This window comes from Pygocentrus nattereri, chromosome 23 (genome assembly GCF_015220715.1).
Source record: "Pygocentrus nattereri isolate fPygNat1 chromosome 23, fPygNat1.pri, whole genome shotgun sequence".
NCBI lineage: Eukaryota > Metazoa > Chordata > Actinopteri > Characiformes > Serrasalmidae > Pygocentrus > Pygocentrus nattereri.
The window spans coordinates 34,263,007-34,273,971 of record NC_051233.1 but is presented as its reverse complement, the minus strand read 5'-3'; the positions used below and the strand labels follow the sequence as shown (position 1 = coordinate 34,273,971).

Below are 10,965 nucleotides of genomic sequence, written 5' to 3'. Positions count from 1 at the left end.
CTGTGATCTTGATTACCGATCTGTGATCTCGATTACCGATCTGTGACCTTTATTACCGATCTGTGATCTCGATTACCGATCTGTGATCTCGATTACCAATCTGTGATCTCGATTGCCGATCTGTGACCTTTATTACCGATCTGTGATCTCGATTACCGAACTGTGATCTCGATTACCGATCTGTGATCTCGATTACCGATCTGTGATCTCGATTACCGAACTGTGACCTTTATTACCGATCTGTGATCTCGATTACCGAACTGTGATCTCGATTACCGATCTGTGATCTCGATTACCGAACTGTGATCTCGATTACCGAACTGTGACCTTTATTACCGATCTGTGATCTCGATTACCGATCTGTGATCTCGATTACCGAACTGTGATCTCGATTACCCAACTGTGATCTCGATTACCGTTCTGTGATCTTTATTACCGATCTGTGATGTTTATTAGCAATCTGTGATCTCGATTACCGATCTGTGATCTCGATTACCGATCTGTGATCTCGATTACCGATCTGTGACCTTTATTACCGATCTGTGATCTCGATTACCGAACTGTGATCTCGATTACCGATCTGTGATCTCGATTACCGATCTGTGATCTCGATTACCGAACTGTGATCTCGATTACCGAACTGTGACCTTTATTACCGATCTGTGATCTCGATTACCGATCTGTGATCTTTATTACCGAACTGTGATCTCGATTACCGTTCTGTGATCTTTATTACCGATCTGTGATCTTTATTACCGAACTGTGATCTCGATTACCGATCTGTGATCTCGATTACCGAACTGTGATCTCGATTACCGAACTGTGACCTTTATTACCGATCTGTGATCTCGATTACCGATCTGTGATCTCGATTACCGAACTGTGATCTCGATTACCCAACTGTGATCTCGATTACCGTTCTGTGATCTTTATTACCGATCTGTGATCTTTATTAGCGATCTGTGATCTCGATTACCGATCTGTGATCTCGATTACCGAACTGTGATCTCGATTACCGAACTGTTGATCTGTGTTGGTAATTATTTATTAGTTACTACTCTTAGGTGTGTATAATCTATCCATGAGTGTAATTATTGATCTGTGATACAGGTTTTTGATCTGTGATGGTGAAACACTCACAGTTCTCAGGTTTGGCTCCCAGGTCTATGACGTCCTGCATTTTATGTATTGTCAGGGATTGTGGGTAATCTCCTGCAGTGACGCTCCCACTGCCAATGTAGATCACATGCTTCAGTCCTGGAACCTCAGCCATCACAGCCTGAGACACATGGGGGGGATAGTGGGTGGGTGGGAACGTATGTTAATATATCTGCCACAGACTTTTCTGTGTGTTTACACTGACCTTCAGCTTAGAGTCCAGCAGCTCTTTGCTGGTGATGAGGAGAGTTGCTCCACACTGATTCAGGCCGAAAGCGACAGCGTCTTCTCCCAGAGTGGCATAGAGTGTCACCACTGCACACAGACAGGATCAAAACCAACAACAAACAATGATAAAAAAATGCAGAGAACATGTGACTCCTAACAACCACCTGGAAGCCCTGGTAGACACCAAAACTGCCCCCATCAGATAAACAGCACTGAAAGCTCTGATTTCTGAGAGAGAGGAGGAGATCAAGCTGCCTCACATCTGAAAACATCCACAGGTGTTTCTGTCCATCCTTCCACTGTGAGAAGACTACTCAGTGCTGTGGGTCTGAAAGGACGTGTAGCTGATCAAGAAGAACCTCACTGAGAAAAGGAGACGGACACATCAAACAAAGAAGCTGGACGATGGACTGACCGCCCCAGAGTCCAGACCTCAGCACCACTGAATGGGTTTGATTACTTCAGAAAATCATCAACCAGCTTCTAAGACTAAACTTTGGAGGCGTGTCTGCACGTTCTTTGAGGGGCTGAAAGTGAGGCTCCTGAGAAGAACGGAAGTTGGATTGAAGAGTGACTCACACAGCTGAGATCAGACTGAACTGCTGAGGATTCTGGGTGATTTTCTGTTGAATGTGTGTCACTGGTTTCTCTGTAGAGTGTGTTTAATAAAGTGTGTGTTTAGTGAATCAGTGTTTATTACGTGGGTAGTTGCGTCTGAAGCAGGCCTGCGCAGTGACCATCCAGTCCGCTCGCGTCTCACAGAAGATGGCGATGTTGGTCGCTGGCTGTTGACCCAACGCCGCTAGCCCACTGCCCAGCAGCTCCACCTCACGCTCCACGTCCTCATATGACTTCCAGCTGTACTCTCCCAGCACCAGCTGCACACAATCAACCAATCAATCATCTGTAATTATGACAGACCGATAATTCACAACATCATCCTGACGTGACCACACCACCTGCAGTTCCTCTAGCTAGACCAGTGAGTGGCGTTAGCTAGGACCGGATCTGTTCTCAGGGTTCCCTCAACAAACTAATACAAAACATTACGTGAGGAGAAGGAGTCGTGGGCTGGAGGTCAGGGAACCAGCCTTGTGACCGGTTTGATCCCCTGAGCCAACAGTACATGACTGAGGTGTCCTTGAGCAAGACACCTAACCCCCAACTGCTCACTGGGTGCTGTGGATAGGGCTGCCCACTGCTCCGGGCAAGTGTGCTCACTGCCCCCTAGTGTGTGTGTTCACTAGTGTGTATGTGGTGTGTCACTGCATGGATGGATTAAATGCGGAGGTGAAATTTCCCCGTTGTGGGTCTAATAAGGGTCACTTCATGTTAAAACAAGCCCCCATGACCAGCCCCTCTGACCGTCTAACGCTGCGCTGGTTGGCTCAGATGTTATCGTTGATGGTAGTGCAGTAGTGCTGCTGTTAGACGGCATTAGCTGGAATGCTAGTGCAGCTGTGGTGTCATTAATTAGGTCTAGTGTTAACTGGAATTCTGTCAATGCATTTCAAGTGATTCCACTTAAAAAGTAAGCATACAGCCCTGCTGACTGACTGACTGACTGACCGACCGACTGACCGATTGATGGATTACCTTCTGGAAGACCTTCCCGTCGGGTTGGGTCTCTTTCTCCTGAGAGATTATCTCCCTCGTCCCCAGGCAGGGAAACTGTTTGAAGTTGGTCACTGCGTGTCTGAAGAGTTTGTCCAGTGTGTCCACTCCCTCAAAGCCCTGCTTGGCCAGAGCCTCCACACTGTCCACCGCCCGGTACGGACCCTCCGGATGCCCTGACACACTGCGAGCCCTCACACACACCGACATCCTGAACACACACACACACTGTTATCCTATATGAGAGCCCCTGATTCTGATGCTGCCGACATTAAAACTGAATATAAACTATAAACCCGGCCAGTGTGGAACTGTTAGAGTCCACCTGAAGCACATTACACAGACCTGTTAACTCATGGAGCCGCATTACAGAAACACCCGAAATCTGATGTGCGACGTCACTCCAGACTGAATTTAGTTCAGTATCTATTCCAGAATATCAGCTCCACCTTCATCATCTCATCATTAACTCCAGATTAGAAAACAGCACCACACAAACATCCTAACTAGACTAAGCCTCCTAAATCCTGTCCTAACCTTAGGATGAACCCCAGCAGGGTCCTGACTTCTGTTTAAGGCCCGTTTCTCTGGTTCTGAGGCGGCTGAGTCAGGCAGCGTAGTTCACTACCAGCATAATGTACTGTAAAACGCGGCTTTCAATGGGAGATGTTTTCCTCTTCTAACTCTGCGTTTTAAACAGCTCAGACGCTGCCGACTCGAACTCCACCGCCCCTCTGATCTCCTTCCTGTGTTAATGTAGATGATGAAATATTACAGTGATGGTGGTGAATAATGAGGAGGCGGAGCTGAACGAGTGTCTGTTTATTAGGAGGAGGAACGTTAGCGCACTCGGCTAAAGCGCAACCAGCATGACCACAGTGGGGTGACCAGCGTAAACCAGTGGACAGTCTGAGATTTCTTTGATATTGTCAGGAAATGAGCAGGTGTAAAACCTGAGACTGTGTCTTCGTGAGTATCTGAGGTGGCGAAGCGTCGGTTTAAAGTAAGGTGAACTACTGAAATGAGAAGATGCTGAAGTGCAGGTTCTCCTCTGAGCTCCAGCACATCTGCACCGAAGAGCCTCACATGGTTCATATCTTTGGTGTTTATTACTCATGTTCTAATATTCCTGCTCTCATCTGACGGGAGAGATACAGAGACAGAGAGAGAGAGAGAGAGAGAGAGAGAGAGACAGAGAGAGACAGAAAGAGAGACAGAGAGAGAGAAACAGAGAGAGAGAAAGAGAAGAAAGAGAGAAGAAAGAGAGAGAGTGAGAAGAAAGAGAGCGAGACAGAGAGAGAAGAAAGAAAGAGTGAGAGAGAGAAAGAGAGAAGAAATAGAGAGAAAGAAGAAAGAGAGAGAAAAAGAGAGAGAGAGAGAGAGAGAGAGAGAGATAGAGAGATAAGTGGAGAGAGAGCGTGGTAGAGAGAGATAGAGAGATAAGTGGAGAGAGAGCGTGGTAGAGAGAGATAGAGAGATAAGTGGAGAGAGAGCGTGGTAGAGAGAGATAGAGAGATAAGTGGAGAGAGAGCTCAGCTCTGGGACACCTGGTTTTCTCAGCAGCCTCCAGAAACACCAACCGGCCAAATATTTACTCAACACAGTTATTACCATCTAACTCACACACACACACACACTCACACACACTCACACACACTGTGTAATCTGTGTAGTTTTATGTTTTTTAATGTGGATTAAATCTAAAGCTGTTCTGCTGCCTCAGATTCAGGATCCAACTTAAAACAGACTATTTCTGTCATTAATGTTTAATAATATTTATATATAATAATAATTAATAGAACTTATGACTGATAATGTTTCTAATGAAGGACACACCCAGGGTCCGACTACAAACACTGACATATCTTATTACTACAGTTCAAGTAGTGTTACTATTACACACTCCTGAAAAGCTGGTTCCTCACGGGTTCTTCAGTAAAGAGAACGGTTCCACACAAAGAACCGCTTACATGATGAAATGATGCAGAGAATGTGTCATATTCGGTTCTATACAGCACCGTAAAGGGTTCTGCTATTCTGTACAAGCTTGACATCGAAACAATAGAACCCTTATTGGTACAAACACACACACACACACAGCTGTTTTACATAATTTTTCTCTATCAATTTGCATAACAGTTTTCAGGAGGTTGTGTTTCTCTTACACACTGATTTACATCACTGACACATAACAACTGCACAACTCTGACCCGGCTGCCCCCACCCACTCACACACTGACACAAAAACACTCCGGTCTGGCTGGTTTGATTTGCCTGAGGACCCGTTTAAACACACAACGGCTCTGTGTGCGGTAAACAATATCTGAGCTGTAATAAAACAAACGTACAGTCAACTGAACACAACACACAACAACAGTTCACTGTTCCACCTTAAACTCCTCTGTATCTCACCGATCCACCTTAAACTCCTCTGTATCTCACCGATCCACCTTAAACTGCCCTGTATCTCACCGACCCACCTTAAACTCCTCTGTATCTCACCGACCCACCTTAAACTCCTCTGTATCTCACCGACCCACCTTAAACTCCTCTGCATCTCACCGATCCACCTTAAACTCCTCTATATCTCACCTCCTTCTTCTACTTCTTCTTCTTTCGGCTGCTTCCTTTAGGGGTCGCCACAGCGGATCATCTGCCTCCATCTTGCCCTATCCACTGCCTCCTCTACTTTCACACCAACCATCTCCATGTCTCCAAACCGTCCATCATAGCAGGATGCACTGCTGTCTTGTAGACCTTCCCTTTCACTCTTGCTGCTATCCTTCTGTCACACATCAGCCCTGACACCCGTCTCCACCCACTCCATCCTGCCTGCACCCTCTTCTTCACCTCTTTTCTACACTGTCCATTGCTCTGGATGTTTGACCCAAGATATTTGAAGTCATCCACCTTTACGACCTCTACTCCTTGCATCTTCACCTTTCCACCTGCCTCCCTCTCATTCACACACATGTATTCCGTCTTGTCTCTACTGACCTTCATTCCTCTCCTCTCCAGTGCAAACCTCCACCTCTCCAGATTCTCTTCCACCTGCTCTCTACTCTCACCACAGATTACAATGTCATCTGCAAACATCATGGTCCATGGAGCCTCCTGCCTGACCTCATCTGTCAACCTGTCCATCACCATTGCAAACAAGAAGGGGCTCAAAGCTGATCCCTGATGTAACCCCACCTTCACCTTGAAACCATTTGTCACTCCAACTGCACACCTCACCCCTGTCTCACTATCCTCATACATGTCCTGCACCACCCTAACATACTTTTCAGCTACACCCGACTTCCTCATACAGTACCACAGTTCCTCTCTTGGCACCCTATCATCTGCCTTCTCTAGATCCACAAAGACACAATGCAGCTCCTTCTGACCTTCTCTGTACTTCTCTACCAACACTCTCAACGCAAACACTGCATCTGTGGTGCTCTTTCTGGGCATGAAACCAAACTGCTGCTCACTGATCTGGACCTCTCGCCTTAGCCTTGCTTCAACAACTCTTTCCCATACCTTCATGGTGTGGCTCATCAACTTTATACCTCTGTAGTTACTGCAGCTCTGCACATCACCCTTGTTCTTAAAAATGGGGACCAGTGCACTGCTTCTCCACTCATCAGGCATCCTCTCACTCTCCAGGAGTTTGTTAAACAACCTGGTTAAAAAGTCCACTGCCTTCTCTCCTAAACATCTCCATACCTCCACAGGTCTGTCATCTGGACTAACTGCCTTTCCATTCTTCATCTTTTTTAAAGCTGCTCTCACTTCCACTTTACTAATTCTCTGCACTTCCTGATCCACTACCTCTCCCCCGTTGTCCTCCTCTCTCTCGTTTTCCTCTTCATTAGTTCTTCAAAGTACTCCTTCCATCTACTCAACACTCTCTGTTCACTCACTAGTACATTTCCCTCTCTATCCTTTATCAGCCTAACCTGCTGTACATCCTTTCCAGCTCTATCTCTCTGTTTAGCCAAACGATACAAGTCCTTTACTCCTTCTTTACTGTCCAGTCTCTCATACAGCTCATCATAGGCCTGAGCCTTTGCCTTTGCCACCATTCTCTTCGCTATACGACCAGCCTCACAGCACTCCTGCCTACTTCCTTCATCTCTCTGGTTATCCCACTTTTTCTTAGCTGCCTTCTTCTTCTGAATACTCTCCTGGACTTCCTCATTCCACCACCAACTTTCCTAGTCTTCTTTCCTCTGACCAGACGAAACACCCAACACATTCCTGCCAGTTTCTCTCACCACCTTAGCTGTAGTTTCCCAGTCCTCAGGTAGCTCCTCACTGCCCCCAAGGGCCTGTTGCAATTTTCCCTGAACTGCCTGCAACCATCCTCCTCCTTCAGCTTCCACCATCTAATCTTTGGCTCTGTCTTCACTCTCTTCCTCTTCTTTGTTTCTAATCTCATTCTACAGACAACCACCCTATGTTGCCTTGCTACACTTTCCCCTGGTACCACTTTACAATCTCCAATCTCCTTTAGGTGGCATCTCCTGCTAAGGAAATAATCCACCTGTGTGCACCTCCCTCCACTCTTGTATGTCACCCTGTGTTCTTCCCTCTTCTGAAAATACGTGTTCACCACAGCCATTTCCATTCTCTCTGCAAAATCTACAACCATCTGACCTTCCGCATTTCTGTCTTTCACACCATACATACCCAGCACCTCTTCATCCCCTCTGTTCCCTTCACCAACATGTCCATTGAAGTCTGCACCAATCATTAATCTCTCCTCTCTAGGGACACCATCTACCACTTCATCCATCTTACTCCACCTCTATACCTCACCAACCCACCTTAATCTCCTCTCTATCTCACCGTTCCACCTTAAACTCCAATATATCTCCCTGTTCCACCTTAAACTCCTCTATATTTCCCCGTTCCACCTTAAACTCCTCTATATTTCCCTGTTCCACCTTAAACTCCACTATATCTCCCTGTTCCACCTTAAACTCCACTATATCTCACTGATCCACCTTAAACTCCACTATATCTCACTGATCCACCTTAATATGTATGGACATTCCTGTAGATTAGTGTATTTTAGTTTGGATTACTGTAGATTAATATAGGTTACAGTAGATTCCTGTATATAACTGTAGATTACCATACATTCCTGTAGATTACTTTAGATTACTGTATATGCTTGTAGATTACTGTAGACTAGATTACTGTATATTCCTATAGATTACTGTAGATTATTTTAGATGACTGTATATTCCTGTAGATTACTGTAGATTATTTTAGATTACTGTATATTCCTGTAGATTACTGTAGACTAGATTACTGTATATTCCTACAGATTACTGTAGATTATTTTAGATTACTGTACATTCATGTAGATTACTGTAGTTCAGTTTGGATTACTGTAGATTGCTGTAGACTAGATTACTGTATATTCCTATAGATTACTGTAGATTATTTTAGATTACTGTATATTCCTGTAGATTACTGAAGACTAGATTACTGTATATTCCTACAGATTACTGTACAATAGTTTAAATTACTGTCTATTTCTAGAGATTACCATAGATTACTGTAGATTATTTTAGATTACTGTATATTCCTGTAGATTGCTGTAGACTAGATTACTGTAAATTCCTATAGATTACAGTAGATTATTTTAGATTACTGTATATTCCTGTAGATTACTGTAGACAAGATTACTGTATATTCCTATAGATTACTGTAGATTATTTTAGATTACTGTACATTCATGTAGATTACTGTAGTTCAGTTTAGATTACTGTAGATTAGCTTACTGTATATTCCTACAGATTACTGTAGAATAGTTTAAATTACTGTATATTCCTGTAGGTTAGTTTAGATTACTGCATATTCCTGTCGATTACCGTAGACTAGTTTAGATAACTGCATGTTCCTTTTGATTATTGTAGATTAGTTTAGATTATTAGATTACTGTAATCTTCTGTAGATGACTGCAGATTATTCTGTCTATGGTGTTACATCAGTTACAGTCAGGACTGCCACAGCAACAGTTTACAGATTCCTGTGAATTACAGCAAATTACTGCAGATTACAATAGATTACTGTGTATTTGAGCAGATTACTGTATATTACAGCAAAGTTCTGTATATTACAGCAAAGTATTGTCAAGTACTTTAGATTACAACAGATTACTTTAGATTACTTCAGCATATTACTGTAAAATACACACTCACACTACAACTCACACTGCCGCACACACTCCAACAGAGCACAACATACACACACTACCAAACACACTCAGACTCCAACACACACAGTACAGCACACACACACACGCTACAACACACACTGCCGAACACACACCAACACACACGGTGTAACACACATTCTACTGAACACACTCACACTACAACACACACTGCCGCACACACTCCAAGAGAGTACAACATACACACACTACCAAACACACACACTAGAGCACAATCCAACACACACACGCTACAACACACACTGCCACACACACTCCAACACAGTACAACACACACACAATACCGAACACACTCACAGTACAGCACACACACTACCGAACACACTCACACTCCAACACACACAGTACAGCACACACACACGCTACAACACAGACAGTACAGCACACACTCTACCGAACACACACACGCTACAACACACACTGCCGCACACACACCAACACACACGGTGTAACACACATTCTACCGAACACACTCACACTACAACACACACTGCCGCACACACTCCAACAGAGTACAACATACACACACACTACCAAACACACTCACACTTGAGCACAATCCAACACACACTGCCACAGTACAACACACACTGCCTCACACACTCCAACACACATAGTACAACACACCGAACACACTCACACTCCAACACACACAGTACAGCACACACACGCTACAACACACACTGCCGCACACACACCAACACACGGTGTAACACACATTCTACCGAACACACTCACACTACAACTCACACAGTACAGCACACACACTACCAAAAACACTCACACTCCAACACACACAGTACAACACACACACTACCAAACACACTCACACTCCAACACACACAGAGGTGTTTACCTGTTGGCGATCACTGCCACTCAAAACTTCTACAGCAGGAACTGAGCTTCCTTTTCTCTCTCTCTTGCGCGCTCTCTCTCTGTCTCTCTCTCTCTCTTGCGCGCTCTCTCTCTCTCTCTGTCTCTCTCTCTCTCTCTCTCTCTCTCTCTCTCTCTCTCTCTCTGTCTCTCTCTCTCTCTCTCTCTCTCTGTCTCTCTCTCTCTCTCTCTCTCTCTGTCTATCTCTCACTCTCTCTCTCTCTCTCACTCTGTCTTACTCCTCTCTCTCTCGCTCTCCCCTCCCCTGCTCTCTCCTGTTTCTCTTCCTCTCTCTCCTTCGCTCTCCCCTCCCCTTCGCTCTCCCTCCTCTTTTCTCTGTCTTTTCTCCTCCCTCTTTTTTTTGTGCTTGAGTCTCCGCCCACAGCTGATCTCCAGCCAATCAGAGTGTGCGAGGCAGGAGGAAATGATGTAGATTCCTTTGGGTCAGATTACACTCACAGCCTCAGACAGACATTCATGAGTCACACAAATTCCTCACCTCTCTCTCTCTACCTCTCTCTACCTCCCTCTATCTCTCTCTCTCCATCTCTCTCTCTCTCTACCTCTCTCTCTACCTCTCTCTCTCTCTCTCTACCTCTCTCTCTATCTCCATCTAACTCTCTCTCCATCTCTCTCTCTCTCTACCTCTCTCTATCTCTCTCTCTCTAACTCTCTCTCTACCTCTCTCTCTCTATCTCTCTCTCTCTACCTCTCTCTCTACCTCTCTCTCTATCTCTCTCTCTACCTCTCTCTATCTCTCTCTATCTCTCTCTACCTCTCTCTATCTCTCTCTACCTCTCTCTACCTCTCTCTACCCCTCTCTCTCTCTCTCTCTACCTCTCTCTCTCTACCTCTCT

General features: G+C 45.0%; 1 protein-coding gene across 3 annotated transcripts in view; it reads right to left on the bottom strand.

Moving 5' to 3' along the window:
* acsl4b (acyl-CoA synthetase long chain family member 4b) overlaps positions 1-10,219 on the bottom strand; it is a 26,338-nt gene extending 16,119 nt beyond the window's left edge. For 2 of the 3 annotated variants that reach the window (XM_017688646.2, XM_017688648.2), the window contains exons 1-5: positions 10,092-10,219; positions 2,983-3,211; positions 2,087-2,264; positions 1,364-1,473; positions 1,141-1,279 (exon numbers count right to left, since the gene is read on the bottom strand). In XM_017688646.2, the coding sequence (XP_017544135.1) occupies positions 1,141-1,279; positions 1,364-1,473; positions 2,087-2,264; positions 2,983-3,210 (655 nt within the window). In that variant the 5' untranslated portion in view covers position 3,211; positions 10,092-10,219. Of the gene's footprint in view, positions 1-1,140; positions 1,280-1,363; positions 1,474-2,086; positions 2,265-2,982; positions 3,229-10,091 lie in introns of all 3 variants that reach the window. The other variant, XM_017688647.2, reaches the window with a different exon arrangement.
* Between the last annotated feature and the right edge of the window lie 746 nt (positions 10,220-10,965).